The sequence below is a fragment of the Dryobates pubescens genome, chromosome 2 (assembly GCF_014839835.1).
Source record: "Dryobates pubescens isolate bDryPub1 chromosome 2, bDryPub1.pri, whole genome shotgun sequence".
Classification (NCBI taxonomy): domain Eukaryota; kingdom Metazoa; phylum Chordata; class Aves; order Piciformes; family Picidae; genus Dryobates; species Dryobates pubescens.
The window spans coordinates 26,423,023-26,439,938 of record NC_071613.1 but is presented as its reverse complement, the minus strand read 5'-3'; the positions used below and the strand labels follow the sequence as shown (position 1 = coordinate 26,439,938).

Here is a 16,916-nt window from a genome sequence, read left to right as displayed (position 1 = left end):
AGAGCAAAACTTCAGTTTCCATGCAAGATTTTTCATATGAATTCAAAAAGTTCAGCTATAGCTGAAAGACATTTAGTGAGAACTACTACCATAGCTGTACTAAATTTTCTTCAAAATTTTCTCTGAGAATTTTGAACATCTTATGTGACTTGAAATAAATTAAATCCAAGATTTAAATTCAAAGATTCAAACAGATTTTTAAAGGGATATCTTGCATTGATCAGGTGAAACGTAACAATGTTTAGGATGGCTCCATGCACAAGATATTGTTCTTCAGGGTCATTATTATTCTTTTCCACTTTTCAGAATGTACACAGATATTTCCCAATAAATTCTTCAGTAATTCAGCCACATATCCATCCCTTGTCTGGATGACTGAGAGCTCCAATCACTGAGACAGGTGTGTAGCACCCATCAGGGGACTTCCATGCCCACATTCTTTTCAGCCTTCAGGAACAGTGAACTGTATGGAACTAGATTTACTACAGAAAGCAATCAGCAGTTTCACAGTATACAGTATCACACTCTGTACGAACCTCACAGAGCTGATGAAATATGGGCTGAATGAGTAGACAGGGAGATGGACTGAAAACTGGTGGAAAAGCCAGGGCCAGAAGGTTGTGACTGGGGGCACAAAGTCTAGTTAGAACACAGTAAATAGCTATGGAGCCCAGGGCTCAATACTGGCTCCATTTCTACTGAACATCTTCATTAATGATCCAGATGACATGAAGCTGGTAAAAAAACTGATACACTGGCAGGTGGTGCTGCCATGCAGAGGAACCTTGACAGGCTGAAGGAATGGTCAGACAGGAACTTTGTGAAGTTCAGCAAGGAGAAATGCAAAGTCCTGACCCCTGTGGAGGATTAACTCCATGCACCAGGACATGGAGAGAGCTAACTGCCTGGAGTGCAGCTCTGCAGAAAGAGCCCTGGGGTTTATGGTGGCCACCAAGCTCAACATGAGCAAGGATAGAATAGAATAGAATAGAATAGACCAGACCAGGTTGGAAGAGACCTTCAAGATCATTGCGTCCAACTACAGCTAAGGAGGCCAATGGTGTACTGACACCATTTTTGTCAGCAGGTTAATGGAGATGATGAGGCCACAGCTAGAATACCTGGCCCATTTCTGAATTCCTCAGAACAAGACAAGAGATGGAGCTACTGTAGTGAGTCTAGTGAAGGGGACATGAGAGGACTGCAGCATCTGGAGAAACTCTATCCAAGTGTAGCTGAACACTGGCACAAATTGCCTAGAGAGGTTATGGAGTCTTCATCCTCAGAGATACAGAAAATCTGTCTTGACAGAGTCCTGGGTAACTGGTTGTATTTGTTCCCCTGCTTGAATTAAGAGGTTTAACCAGGTGACCTATAGAGGTCCCTTCCAACCTCAGTCGTGTGATTCTGCATGACCCAAGATAAACTGGCACACAGAAACCTGCTATGGGATAACGGCTAATCAAACCATGAGATTCTTCCAGCAAATGGATTTAAAACAGAAAACATTTTGGCTAACGGCAGCCCAGATGAACTCTATGCATACGGTCAAAATCAGCTGCAGCTCTTGACTACCCATTAAGAGAATGACCGAAAACATGCAGATCTCTCACTTTACTGAAATCCTTATGGGGACATGATTAATTAAGAGAAAGATCCCTTACTTTTCTATAAATAGGAACTACTGTGGCCAAAATGGTGAAGTTGCAGGATCTATAAACTAAACACAAGGCCAAGTTTTGTACTAGGTGTGGCCTTTACAGAACACAAACCTTGTGACAATATCTCTAGCACACAGCAAGAGAAATCTGAATAATGAACATACACGAGGACAAAAGAATTCAACAGCCTTTGTGACGATCTGAAATGTTAATGGCTAACAACCATAATCCACATTTGTCTGAAAATTAAGATGCATAGATCCCTTAAATCTATAACGGGTTGCCATCATCCTGTCAAGATTCAGGAACCTGTACAGTCCTGTAACATGTTCATTGTCCCCTATTCCAAAGTGACCAGTGAGTTCAAAAGGGACTAGGGAGGGCAAAACAGATTTGTAGCCAAGTTGTTTTCAAGAGGATGAAAAATTGCCATAGCTCTTACCACTGACTATCAAATTTATGAATACTGAAAAATCTAAACCCTTGAATAAAACATAAGGAAACTGGATTAAAAAAAAAACACCAAACAAATACACATTGATTATGATTTCACAAGGTGGCTTCTTGCTTTCCTTTACATACTGTGTCAATTACAAATAAGGAAGTTTGACTTAGTCTTTGCAGCTGAAGGAACTAGTCCTTATCTAAAATTTTTTTTAGGACAATAAACATGATTTTGCAACATAAACTGTCTAAATATTCAAATTTGTAAGTACCACTTTAAAGCTAACCAGCTAACCAGCTAACTTACCTTCTGAATAACCACATGCCTGAGTTAATGCATGACAATGTGCCAGCATGGAAGCGTGAGAGACAGTAATGCCCACTGTGCTGCCCTCTTTACTTGTTTTGTACTAAAAGAGAAAATTTACACAAGTGTTAGATTAAGAAAAAAATCAAAACAAGTTACAGAAGTAAACTGAAAAGATGTTTTATTATAAAAATTAAACTTTAAAAAAATTATATCAATAAGCTAGTGTAGAAGATATATTTATGTTCAGGGAACACAGTAATATGGTATGAAATCTGACTCTTTCTTTACTCCAATGAAACAAATTGTAACAGGGCTCCAAAAACGCCAGTTATCCTCAATCTTCAATCTGATTCAACACAACCACTCAAATGAGACTTTGCCTAGAAACCTAAAGGAAAATATTCTAGTGTAGTCTAGTCTAGTCTATTCTGCTGCATCAAGAGATGAAAGGAAGAAAGCATGTTGTGACAAACTACGACAGAGTAACTGTAAGTCAAGAGTATTATACTGATTCACCTCAATATAAGCAATCTCAGCATTGGCATCCCGTAATTGTGGCTGCCAGTCCTTTGCTGGTTTTGCCAGATGCTTCCCATCAATCACAAACCACATGAGACGAGGCCAGCCTTCAAAGAAAAAAGAGGAGTTACTGTCTTTACAATTTAAAAAAGTATTTTTTTTCCTCTGCTGTATGTAAGGATAAAAACAGGAAGCAAGCAAAAGCTATATCATCACCCAGCCTGACAGGAAGATGCAGCACAAGCAGCGTCGCAACAATAAAGACAGTTTTTTATATGTAAACTAGAACCATGTAAGATTGTTGTTTAATATCAACCATGGGCATGCCTACTCTTTATTCTATGAAAAATTTTGAGTAGCTTAAAACCATACCTTTGAATGTAACCACCTCGCCAGTCTGTGCTTTAGGAAGGCCTTTTTGGCAGGCATCAGTGGTTAAAGCTAGCGTTACTCCACAGCTGCCCAGAAGAAATCCAATCTGCTGGCTGCCAGCATCCTACAGAGAAATCACATTATAGCAAACTTACAAATAATGAAGCTTTTGTATGGTCTACTGTAACTTTTCCATGTTTAGAAGATATTATGTCAATTTGTATCACAGGGAAAAACAAACTTCTACCCCATCAGACCTTTTATGGGAGACAAAAGACTGAAGTCTACATTCAGAAGGCTTAGTTTTGCTTAGTGCCAAGTAAATTAGATTTGACAGAAGATCTGGCATGTGATGGCAGCAAAGTAGTACCAAAAGCAATAGTAGTGCATCCTTCTCTGACTCTACAGGGATGTTTCTAACTTCTGGTAAAGCAGAGAGCTGGTCTGATGCAATTTGAGTCCTAAGGCACTGGCTGAAAAGCAGAGCCTGTAGCCTTTCAGCTCTGATTTCACACCTTCCCTAATCTCATTGTGTGGAGGTTTACCCTGGTATTTCCAGTAAATATGGTGTCTCTAACTGCCTGTGCTCTCATTATTTGGCATGAGAGTTAAAAGAAGCTCTGTGTGTTACATTTTAAGAAATACTTCCCTGATCTTTTAAAAAAAATGAAAATAATTTCTGCAGTTATGTATCCTAAAATAGTTAACTTCTTAGCTTCATACTACTTCCAGTCCTCTCTAACTTTCCAAACATATAGTCTATACTGAGCAGTTCAACTGATGCATCATACTGTTTTCTGAAGGACAGGCTCTAAGGGGTCCCATATAAGAACTACAGGATTCACACACATTCCTATCTTTATTTAGCTATAAAAATGTTGAATGTATTTGCCTACCTTTCTTGTTAGTGGAACTTCTATTGGGACAGGAATGAGTTTTGCCAGAAGACATCCATAAAATGCCACCATAAACATAACTGGATCACTGTTAGGAAATACGAGAGCTACCTACAAAAATACATCAAAATAACAAGAAACAGTTCTTGACATCAGGTGCAGAAGGGAGACTGCTTTATTAGCTGGTGGGGAAAAAAAAAGTCCTCACAACAATGTTCAGGTTCCTAGTTAAACGATGAACAGAAACACTGAATGTTGCAACAATATACTATTATAAATCACAGTATTCATAGAATCATTAAGGTTGGAAAAGATCACTAAAATCATCAAGTCCTTCTACCCAACACATCCATCACCACTAGACCATGTTCCAAAATGCCACATCTACTCATTTTTTTAAACACTTCCAGGCATGGTGACTTTCTTTAGCTAAAGCTGTCCCCCACTGTCTGTTTTCTCCATAAAGACCATTTCAAACAGATGCCTACCCGGTCTCCAGGCTTCAGCAGTGGTTCATTCTTAGTGGTTAACTTGTTTAGCAGGGTATATGCTAACTTCAAGCTTCGACTCCACAGTTTGCCTAATGAAAAAGGTAACACAGAAATCAAAAATCACATACTACAAAGTTAACACTGGCAAATATCCAGGCCTCCTATATATACACTTAGCCAAGTTGGTCACATTACAAAAAAAAAGGTCAACAGGCACATGAGCAAGTAATGGGAAAAGCAAACATTGCTGTTGTTAACACAATACCACCTCACAAATCTACTGAATTCTTCCAGTGTTTCAGTGCATGTTTACACATGCACAGTGTGGATGATACAACCTAACTGGATTCCCAAAAGGCATTTAATAAGACTCTTGCCTACATGCTCTTAATGAAAGGAAACTGTACTAAACTGGACAAAAAATGAACTGAAGTTTAAGAAACAATTGATGTGAATAAATGACACAATATCTGGCTCTTGGATAAGGGAATTGAGTCCACTATTAGTAAGTTTGCAGAGCAAGTTGGGAGCAGGTGTTGATCTGTAAGAGGGTAGAAGGGCTCTCCAGAGGGACTTTGACAGGCTGGACAAATGGGCAGAGTCCAACATGATGGCATTTAACAAGTCCAAGTGCCAGGTGCTGCACTTTGGTCACAACAACACCCCATACAGGATGGGGTCGGAGCAGCTGGAGAGCTCCCAAACAGAGAGGGACCTGGGGGTGCTGATTGACAGCTGGCTGAACATGTGCCAGCAGTGTGCCCAGGTGGCCAAGAAGGCAAATGGCATCCTGGCCTGCATCAGAAATAGCGTGGCCAGCAGGAGCAGGGAAGTCATTCTGCACTGGTTAGGCCACACCTTAAGTACTGTGTCCAGTTCTGGGCCCCTCAATTTAAGAAGGACATTGAGACTCTTGAACGTGTCCAGAGAAGGGCAACAAGGCTGGTGAGAGGTCTCAAGCAGAAGCCCTATGAGGGAGCTGGGATTGTTTAGCCTGGAGAAGAGAAGACTCAGGGCAGACCTTATTGCCATCTACAACTACCTGAAGGGAGGCTGTAGACAGGTGGGGATTGGTCTCTTCTCCCAGGCAACCAGCACCAGAACAAGAGGACACAGTCTCAAGCTGCACCAGGGGAAGTTGAGGCCCAAGGAGAGGAGAAAGTTCTACCCAGAAAGAGTATTGGCCATTGGAATGTGCTGCCCAGGGAGGTGGTGGAGTCACCGTCCCTGGAGGTGTTCAAAAAAGGATTGAACGTGACACTTGGAGGCATGGGTTAGTTAGTCATGAGGTGCTGGGCGATAGGTTGGACTTGATGGTCTCTGAGGTATTTTCCAGCCTTATTGATTCTATGACTCTTGTGAAATGCCAGTTCAATGCTCAGCAGTAACCTACACAGCTCTCACTAATTCAGAATAAAAAATTATTCCAAGTTATTAAATACAAAGACAACAACCTACACACTTATTTGACAAAATAAATGTTTAATTTGCAGCCCTCCAAGAAAGGAAAAGCTTTGCTAAAAAAATCTTCTTTATAAAAAACTGAGCAACAGCAAAACCCTTCCACTGTAAATGTAAATCAAAGCAAGAATCCCCCAAAGAAGCATGCCATGGCAAACAGCATGCATCTGGAACTCTAGCACACAGGGTCATTATCATAGACTCACACTCACACTACACTCATTCCCTTCAGACCATGTAGAAAACAGCTGTTCTGTATTTAATCAGTCTCAAACTTCTTCACTAGTTTTTTCCTGTGTAGTTTCCAGTTATTTATATATAAACATATATATACACACACACACACATATATATAAAAGAAACAAAACCCACAACTTACACAAGACTCAAGTACAACTATTGACCAGTTCATTACAAAACTGGCCATTCAGTGCAATTGGTAGAGTCCAAGTAAAACTTAAGACTTCTGCTTCTTTTTATTTTGTCTTTTTCTTTCTAACTAAACATGATATTCTAAATTACTTTTAAATCTCCACTGCAAAGTAATGAAATTAATGGAGGTGCTCAGTTACATTTCCTGTAAACACAGTTCATCTGTAAAAATGCAAAGAAGAAATTTTAACATGGTAGACAATGAAATGTTGCAGTTACTTGTCCTGGGGGACACAATTATCTCCCAGAAAAATGCAGTTACTATAACACTTCTAGTTTATTATATGGACCAGTTTCACTTCCCACAATAACATCCTAAATGAGCTCCTGAAGTACAATCTTCTCTGTAAGCATATGCAAGAACATGCTAAAATTTAATATCTGCCCATGGAATATGAAGAGGGCATTATTAGTCATCAGTTTCTTCCTTCTGTTTTACACCATGCTGGTTTTGGTGTTAAGGAAAAAAAAAAAAACAACAAAACTGTTTGAAATTTACAGCCACTTGTAAAGAATCAATACCATATATATTTTTTCCTTCATTAAGGTGTTTTTCATATCAAATGAATTCATAATTTGCATTTGAGTAGCAAAGCATCTACCATGAGCACATAGATTCCCTCTTAAGTAAAGCAAAATTTTCATTCCACAAAGAACATCTAATTATTCCTTACAATTATCACCAATACCTACCATAGGTAAGTGTATAAACAGCTTTCCCAGTTGTATCCAATGCTGTCAGACAAGGGGCTTTTGGCTGGGTAGTTCCCCAGCACTGCAGAGCAGCCAGCAGAGAGGGTGGCCAGTTGGTTACCACACCTAAGGGTTCACCTTTAAGTACATTCGTTTGATTTCCTTCAGGCTTTGGTTGATTTGGGTCAGGCTGTTGCACTAAAATCAGAGCACAGCAAAAGGGCAAATGTCAATCCCTAGAAAATGTGCAGGTTACACTTAATAAACTCTTCTATGAATGTTCTCACCTTTCTCTTACTCACAGCTACTATTACTTCTTCTCTGCTTTACACTGATGCTAAGTTAGTCATCTGTTGGCTTCATAAAAAGTAATTAACTTTAGAATTCTGAGTCCACATTATTCAAAGGACCTGGTCACAGGAACAGAATTTGAATTTCTATTTCACTCTCCTTCTGCTTTGGAAAAAATGTTATTTTCTGCTATTTGTTCTCCACATCTGTTTCAACGAAAGCCTACACCATGTCAAGAAGCATTATTAGAGAGAACGGCTTCAATGACAACTGGACATTTGTTTTTGCTGCACCAAATTCTCAACAGGTGATGAAGAATGACACTATGCTTCCATAACAATTTCTTTAAAATAACAACCAAAAAGCCAGATGAAATGCTCCTGGTATGGATCATCTACAGCTAACACTGTACTGCTCACAGAATATTTGTCATTATCTCTTCCAGCTGTGGCACACTGCAGGGTTTGTATGCCGTTTGCTCTGAGTAGCCTGATGTTAAAACCCTGCTTCAAACTGCTCAAGAAGGTGCAGTGTCTTGATCTTGGTCAGCAAAATAAAGCCATGGTTGGATTTAGCTAACACTCAATCTATACAATAACTAAAGCAAAGCGATGCTCTGCAGTCCCCACCATAACATACATGCACCTCAGCATAAGTTTGCCTGAAAAATCTGCAGCAAAAGACTAGACTTGGAATCATTTAATATCTTAAAGCATCAAACAAACAGTACTGGGAATCTAGCAGCAGATGCTCAAAAATGTCAAATAAAGAACAAAATTAAATGTTTAAGATTAAGAGAACAGAAAAGAATTCCTTAGAATTAGCTGATGCAGCTCGTTTTAAAGGCTGCTATGTATTGCTAAGCAACTTTTACACTTGTTAGAGATGCTTTTCATTCCATCTAGGCACATACAGAGAAGAAAATAGTGTTTTTCAGCCAAGCAGTATCTGCAGGAGTACTATCCATCCTTTCATGTAACACAGAGATAAGACACCTTAAACAGTCCACTCCATGCATTCATAATAAAAGTTTCTGGATTTCAAGAAGAGGATATTAACATGCAAATGATATTATCATAATAAATTCCAGTTATCAGCAAGTAACTTTTTTCATCTAACTATATTTGGGCACTGACCAGTTACAAAGCAGCTTTTCAAAGCCAGATGCTTGAAGACAAGCAGTTGAATGTGGGCAGACGGAGAACACACGGAATCTCTGTGTTTGGAAACACACAGAACTGGGCTGAACACAGCCCTGAGCAGCCTGAAGTAGTCAGGTCTGCTTTGAACAGTATTTTGATAAAAGGCTTTCAGAGGTTCATTTAACCATCACTTAAACTTGGGCTATGCGCTGACTCACTCCAGAGAGTACTCTCCCTAAATCTGACTATCACAGGGCAAAGTTTAGAGATTCTGAGACAAGAAGTTACAGTGGAACCATCACCAAACATGACAATTTCTGAATGCACCAATGTATTTATCAACAAAGATGTCAACAGAATTTCTCCACGGATCTGAAATGACTGTCTTTAGTATTCACTAGCTCATCACAGCAGTCCAAACTGGACCAAATCAGAAGGGTTTCCAAAGTGAGGGATAAGGGGAGAATAGGTAATACTGAGCAGGAGGGCTGAGCTGAAGGTTGCTGCACTTCTGATAACATACAACTTTCATCTTGCCAATACAAACTCACTGTGACTTATTTTCTGTTGGGAAGAGAAAAAGAAAGTAACACTTGCTAAGAAGTATTAGCTCATTCATGAACCACTTACACAAAGAGTGAAAAATGTATTTGAAAGAAAATTAACCTTCTAGCAGTTCTTCAAAATCATCAACAAAAAACTCTTTCAAAGGTGGGCGCTTTGGTCTTTTCAAGGTATTTAGAAGCTGCTGGATTTTAGAGGACACTCTGCTATTCACTGGGACACCTGCCAAAAAGAAAAGATTTATTACTTACCATATATTTTAAACAAACACACACTAAAACACATGCTGTCATATTTTTGACAGCATCACACTAAGATCAGCAAGGCAAAGGAGGAGTCATTTAAGAAGAGCAGCTTGTTTGAAAAAAAGAAAACCAGCTTTAAATCAGTAAGAGTTTCAACCCTGGATTTGTTTGTATTAACATAATGCCGTTCCCTAGCTACCTAGCTGATGCATATACCTTCTCATATTTTAATTCAGCTTTTGAAACTAAGTTTTCCTGCATGAGATTCCAACACAACCCTAAAAAAATCATAGATTCACAGAATGGTAGGTGGTGGAAGGGACCTCCAGAGATCATCTAGCCCAATTCCCCTGCTAATACAGGTTTGCCTAGATCAGGTTGCACAGGAATGTGTCCAGGTGGGTTTTGAATGTCTCCAGAGGAGACTCCACAGCCTCTCCAGGCAGCTTGTTCCAGTGCTCTGTTCCTCTCAAAATAAAGATTTTTTTTTCCTTTGGTTCAACTGAAACCTTCCGTGTTCTAGTTTGCACCCTCTGTCTATCACTGGGCACCACTGAAGAGAGGCCAGCCCCAACCTCGTGACCTCCATGAATGTTCTTTTCTTCAAGCATCTGGGAATTTGCTCCATTCTAACATACATTCAGTTCTAAAATGCGAGAACGCTTGGAAAAAGTAAGTGAATCTTTCAGTATAGGGCTAGCAAAACAATCACAACAAAACCAGGTCAAATGTTGATTTTCATTTGCATATGTGATATAGTCACTTTAAATACAAATGTGTACATTTGCTTACATTTGCTGAAATTTAAAGCTCTGAGAAAATACAAAATGAAAATGTGAGACTGAGACATACATTGCCTTTTACTACAGAAAACACAAAAATGGGGACACGGTTCCCACCAGCAGAACACCGGAAATCCAGTACCAACAGATACATGATACTCCTGCAAAGCTCTGGAGGGAGCTGGCACACAGCACATGATGGGTGTCAAGCTCTGTCATGCATTCACTTATGCACATAAAAGGATATAGATTGAAAGGTAGAAGGTTTGCAATACAATCACCATCTGCAGTTTCCAAAATGCTGCTGCAGTAGCCTCTGGGAACTCCTCGTACTGACGCTACTTGTGGACGCTCATGATGTAAATGTTCTACCAGGCCAGTGGTTACATCTGGAGGTGCAGAGTGGTTATCTGCAGAAATGGAAGGCAGACATGGGAGCTCATCATTCATCTAAGAATCAATATATCTAAAGTTGCTTCTTGCAGTATTCTTGCTGTTTTCTCGCATGTTTTAAACAAAACTCTGATTTCTCTAATCAAATTGTAACCAAAATCTCCTAAATAGAGGGAGAACCCATAAAGGAACCGTTGTGTCTCTCTAGGGTGAAGAGAACCTATTCCAGCTTTCAAAGGGATCCAAACAAATTCTGACAGATCAATAGAGCAGTATGTCAGTCCATCACATCAAGGTGAAAGAAAGGAGATTATTAGAAGTAAACAGCACAAGTTTTAAAAGAAAGCCTGTCTCATTTCCCTAAGAAGAAATGCAGGCATCCACAGCCTCACCACAAAACTGGAATAACTAGTTCAAGTCCTATAGGAAAAGAAAGGGAGAAAAGCATACAGTTTAAAAGAAGGGAACTTTGCCCCAGGAGAACACGAAGCACTTGTCGACATTCTACAGTCTGTAAGAGTTAAGGCTTGCTGAGAAACAGATTAAGATTTAAGGTGGCACAGATTAAAATTTTAGGTTGGAACACGTCTTGAGAATGGACAGGGCAAGATAAGCGACTCCCTCAGATGCAAGAAATCACTGACTTGAACTATCACCTGCAGTTTGTAACACCACTCATGGCTTTCCTTTAGCAGCTTTTCCTATCACCTATTTTTCAGTGTCACAATGAGACTGTAGGTAAAAACTTGCTGTTTGTGTTATGGTACAGACATGGTATACTCTTCACTGGGGCACCTATCAGTGAGAACAGCTGGAATGTCTGTAATGTAACACCTGTGGTGTAGATGTCAACATTATACACATACATTGCTCACAACAGATAAATTTACTACCAGGGTTTCTGAGGCATGAGGTGGTCATTTGTGGTGGGGACACAACGTGCTGTTTCATTTTAATGGTGCATACTACAAGCAATAAATACTTCCTTTTTTTATAATATATATTTACATAGGGAAAACAAGGAATCCTCACACACTCACAGGGGCTTGAAAGCCACCTTGTAAAAAGCCTTGAGGCAAGCCTGCTTTGCTTGGAACTGCACATTTCTTTGCTGCAGAATGATGCTTATCATCATTCCAAAACTGTGGCCTAGATTATGGAACAGTTTTGGATGGAATCACAGCTTAGGGAATGACAGTATCTAGCAGAAATATTCAAATAAGGAAAAAACAAGAATTTGAAGCCTGAAATACTCAGAATCCTAATAAGTACAAATGGAAGTGCAACAGAAGAGCTTAAGAACATTGTGCTGCAGTGCTTGGGGTCACACAGCTTTGCAGTGACACCTCCTGAAGGACCTCAGCATGCCACAAATCCTGCAGCAGAAACTCACAGCATAGGGAGATCTAGGCAGTGCTGCAAAATATGTAGATGACCTCACCCTTTTGAAGGAAGTGATTAGCACTAAGATAACAAGTGCTCATAGCTCTGTTCCACAGATTCACAGAACTGACATACAAGCCACCAATACAGCTTTAAGCACTTTTAGAGGGATCACCAGAAGAAAAAATAAAATCCATCCCCATTCTTTCCAATGGTCATCACTGCAATGGCATTTTTTTTTATTGCAGGCTTTTCTCGATGGTTACTAAGCAAGCACCACAAATTCCTTTCATGTGGGTAAGGAACAAGAAGGACAAAGTATGACTTAGTACCTCTGACAATTGCCTCAGTTAGAACCAGTGACAAGAAAAAGTGGCAACTATGTGTAACACTAATCCCATAACCACTTTACAAGGTGTATAGAAAATCCACGTATTCAGAATAAAGTGAAACATTCTCACTTTGTCCTGTATACTTTTTGAGTTGCTTTTTGGTTGGGTTTTTTCCTTCACCAAAGTCCTAAAACACTGACTTCACACAGCATATAAATTAATCACAGAAAAAGACAGAGTCAAATATACCTAATTCCCATACTGCAGTATGAGACCCCAAATCCACACCTCTCATCTTAGAAACCCTGAAGTGATTATCGATGTCTAAAGCTTCCATTCCTTGACCACACCAGCAAGAACTACAATTGGGAAAAATCTAACAACTGTGGATTCATCAGTGGAAGGCCCCAAACTGGCATTCCTATAGATGAAACTGCCACCATTAAACATTAAGGTGGCTCAAAATCTACACTCAAAGTGATATGCACGTAGGTACAAATATAACAATGGAGAGAGAGAATAAGAGACACTAACACAACACAGTAAGACTGGGTCCACATCAGCCAGAAGCCATGCATAAAAAAAAAAAATCTGTTGAAATGCTTAATGCATTTGCTTACCATGCAAATTGCTGTTGGGAAAAGCAATCTTCCACCCACATGCATGAGGAAGATACTTGAAATACAAAAGCTCTACCATTAGATGCTCAGAAAATAACAGAAGGAATTGGCTATTTGGGAACATTCACAGAAACCACACGAAAAAAGTGAATGCTCAGAAAATAACCAAAAAAAACCACTGACAATCTTTCCCAAGTGAAAACAAGCACACATAAAAAAAGGCAAAAAAAAAGGCAAAGCTATATATGGAGGTGCTAATCTGCATCATTCATGCACAATAAAAGCATTTCAGAGGCTAGTTTCATGCAAAATAATGTCCATCACCACAGAAGGGAAATAGGATGGGACTTTACAAACAACTTATCTGTTGTCCACAGCTATTTCATCTTATATGCAGCAGAGAACGGACTCTCCCTCTCAGCTCTACCTTGGGAAGGCAAAATTCTTTCTATGCATGATGAAGGAATAAGTTCAATTTTCAGAACTTATGCTCAGATAAAAATCACATTTGCTTAATTAATTTTTTTGGCATTTTATTAATATATGTCCACAGAATCCATGAAATTAGTCTGTGTCATCAAGAGATACTGTGGCAAAGCAAAAAAAAAAAAGAAAGAATCAGCAAGTAGTCAAAAAAACCCAAACCAAACACAAAACCAAGAAGTGACTTGCAACTTCAGGAAAAAAACTGGATTTAGACTGAAGTACCTTCCCATCATTAATTAGAAGATGGAGACAAATGCAAAAGAGAGCAGTGGCCCAAGAAAGAACATATGGGATACAATACAGAAAATGAAGAGCTAGGTATTAGATAGAAAGTAGTCTAAGGAGTAATCTCAGGGTGAAGACAAACACTTGAAAAAAGTCCCTACCTGGCAAGAAGTTGAGTTAGACCTAGAGATGGCTATGTATGATTGTTTTGTCTCTAGGAAACCACTCTACCAAAATGGGACATTTTAAAGAAGTTTATTAAATGGTCTTGGAACAATAAAACAAAGAGTGTACCAAGCCAGCCAGAACACAAAACAAGATCCTACAAGCCAATACTTCATTATAAATAAATTTGGAAATAAGATGGAAATTCAGCTTTTTCTGAAAGGCAGTAAGATGAGCATGTTTTGTAGAAATAGGAAAAATGTCCCTAGCAATAAAGCCATAAGCTAACTGAAAAGGCAGATATTTCTAACTGTGCTTTTAGATGAAACACTGCTAAAGTGCAGAAAAATGAACAAGTCAAATGCTGCCTGTAAGTTTGGAAGACATACACCAAACCCCAACATTTCAGCATGCAGGAACTCAACAGCACTAAGCAGGCTTGGGGAAAAATGTTTTGCCTTATAAAACGTCAGGTATCAGAATTCCTCTTCCTTTTTAGCTTCTCCAATAAAAGAGGTCACCATACACAACGAAGGAGGGAGAAAAAGCAACTAGGAAAGACTCCTCCCAGACTCTCTTGACACCTAAAGAACCTTCCAGAACACAAAACAAGCAACTACCTCTTTCCATCTCAGCTTGACTTGCAAAAAACTGCCTGCTCTGTGAAAACCGGGATGTGAATCACTGCAAAGTGAGACAAGTCACTGTTTCTGTCTGCACCTAATCCCCAAAGAAGGTCCAGAGAATACTCTTTCAGGGACCCTAGACTCACATTTGCACTTGTAAGCTAGCTCTGTCAGTACCTCTGACTTCACAACTTTACAAGAAATTCTGGATATTTTTCTGGTCTTTTGGATGTTTACCAGTTGAGTCACCTTTGAAATCCATAAGCAGATACTGTCTAGGATAAATACATGCAGATCAGAAAGCATGCACCAGAAATATGATCCCTTTGATATTCTGCTTTTGAATCCAGTCAAATGGAACCTTAGTTTCTTGATAAATCAAGCATTTTACCAAGAAGAATGCATGTTCAGATCTCATGAACAACTGGGTTGGTTTAATACATGTATCATACATACCTGGTCTGTGGAATGTACGTTTTAAAGCTATTTACAGATACCTTCTGGTGAAGATTTTTGTGTTTAGCCCTGCTTTGGGATTTTTAATTTGAACTTACTCCAACCACACAGGCAGTTTTTTACTAACCTAGCTGGGTGTGTGCCATGAGATCTGCAAGAACAGTGGCAGCAGCGGTGGCAGTAGCAGTATTGGAAGCAGCAGCAGGTTTCCCTCCTGGATGAGATGAGGTGGAGGATGCAGAGGATGAGGTGGAGGAGCCCTGAATAACCCGGTTAAGCCAGGGCTCTACGTTGGAGTGGCTCTGGAACGGAGTGGAGGAGATCCGTCCTTGCCGACGTAACGAGCCCTCATCTTCTGATGCTGACGATGTGTCTGTGATTAAAATAATGATGACAGGCATGTAATGTGGGAATGACCCAACAGACAGGAACATGAAGTTTTCCATGTTCTTCACGTAGCATTCTCATGTGCTACACGAGATGTGTGCATTAAGCATCACATGCACAAATTCTGCTCATTGCTATTTTTTTAGGTTAAAGCAACAACTCCTACACATTGTAACTAGAACACTGAAAGTAAAATTTCATTTACCTCCTGCATTCTGAATGATGCAAGACTCAAAAAAGCCTTCTGCCTAAGGTACCTAGTACATTCCCTAGCTATTCTCAGTGAGCATACCATACCTGTTACACTGAAAGGATATGCCTTGTGCTTAACAGCTGAATTGGATCTCATACCATCTGAATAATTTTTTTTTTTAACTGGGCATTATGTTTTGGGGGGGGGCTTCTTCACTTTTCAATTTTTATGCATTTTTTTAGTAATTCTCAAAAAAGCACAGTGCTATAAAGTTCAATGAAAGCAATAAAAAAATTTCAAAGCATGTACGTTATCCACATAAATTGACATTAACAAGCACTACATAGAAATGCTTAGTAAAGTATCTTTTCATTCTCAATGTATAGTTGTTGCTGTCAGAAGACTGATAAAGGGCTATTTTAATTACCATTATTATTACTTACAACTTTCTAGAAGATTCCTTTTGGCACTCAATTTTTTCCACATTAATTAACAAAAAGGTCTTTTCTAAATATCGAGAACATAAAACCCTGTGTTTTTTGCATGAAAAAAAGAAACTTTTGTTACAGAAAAAAACCTTGCCCTTCTAAAGAGACTGCTGCATTTAAGAACTTGATCCTTATACACTGATAAAGTTCACATCAAGTCAGCTTATGAAGAGCAGTGTAAAGCCACACATAAAGGCCAAACCAATGAACAACTCATCAGGAGCTGAAAAACAGCTTCTGAAAAAGACACTGTGTGCATTACTATATTCCAGAGACCCTGCCAAACATGAACAACCTGGGCTGTAGTGGGATGAATTACATCATAAATTCTTCAAGCTTCTTTTTGGTTTGTTTTGGTTTTGGTTTTTTTTTTTAATAAATCTCTGAACATGTAACTGTTCAGCTATATGCAAAATCTGAAGCCGCATTTTGAAAAGAAAGAAAGAAAAAGAATCTTTCCCTCATCTTTGGGAACAAATTTCTGTTACCAGGTATTTCATTTGCTTTTCAAGAATATGTACATTCCTAACAGCTTCAGAATAATTGACCTTAAACAGTCTAAAACCATAAAAATCAGAAATAATTTCTTAAGAAGCCAGTTTAACTTGATGACATTTTCACAGTTTAAACTGCAGATCTCTTATTATTTGACTATCCCTACTCAAACAGGACAATTTTGAATCAAAATGCACAAACAATTAATCTTTGAGAAGATACAGCTGTGGTGCATCACCATTCCTGGCTCTGTGCTTGTATGATTATTTCTGGTCTGCTGCCATGGTTGTAGTTTTTGGCTGCTGACTCCATCTTCTCCGGGAGAGGAGCCAAACCTGCCCCTCAGTGTTTGCACCCTTCCCTT

At 39.2% G+C, this 16,916-nt stretch overlaps 1 protein-coding gene across 5 annotated transcripts in view; it reads right to left on the bottom strand.

The window, feature by feature from the left end:
* The window catches only part of DIP2A (disco interacting protein 2 homolog A), a 99,736-nt gene that overhangs the window by 33,318 nt on the left and 49,502 nt on the right, over positions 1–16,916 (bottom strand). For 2 of the 5 annotated variants that reach the window (XM_054172550.1, XM_054172566.1), the window contains exons 5-13: positions 15,117–15,362; positions 10,579–10,713; positions 9,379–9,498; positions 7,280–7,477; positions 4,691–4,782; positions 4,203–4,313; positions 3,307–3,430; positions 2,932–3,041; positions 2,413–2,515 (exon numbers count right to left, since the gene is read on the bottom strand). In XM_054172550.1, the coding sequence (XP_054028525.1) occupies positions 2,413–2,515; positions 2,932–3,041; positions 3,307–3,430; positions 4,203–4,313; positions 4,691–4,782; positions 7,280–7,477; positions 9,379–9,498; positions 10,579–10,713; positions 15,117–15,362 (1,239 nt within the window). The remainder of the gene's footprint in view (positions 1–2,412; positions 2,516–2,931; positions 3,042–3,306; positions 3,431–4,202; positions 4,314–4,690; positions 4,783–7,279; positions 7,478–9,378; positions 9,499–10,578; positions 10,714–15,116; positions 15,363–16,916) is intronic. The other 3 variants (XM_054172557.1, XM_054172573.1, XM_054172580.1) reach the window with 2 other exon arrangements.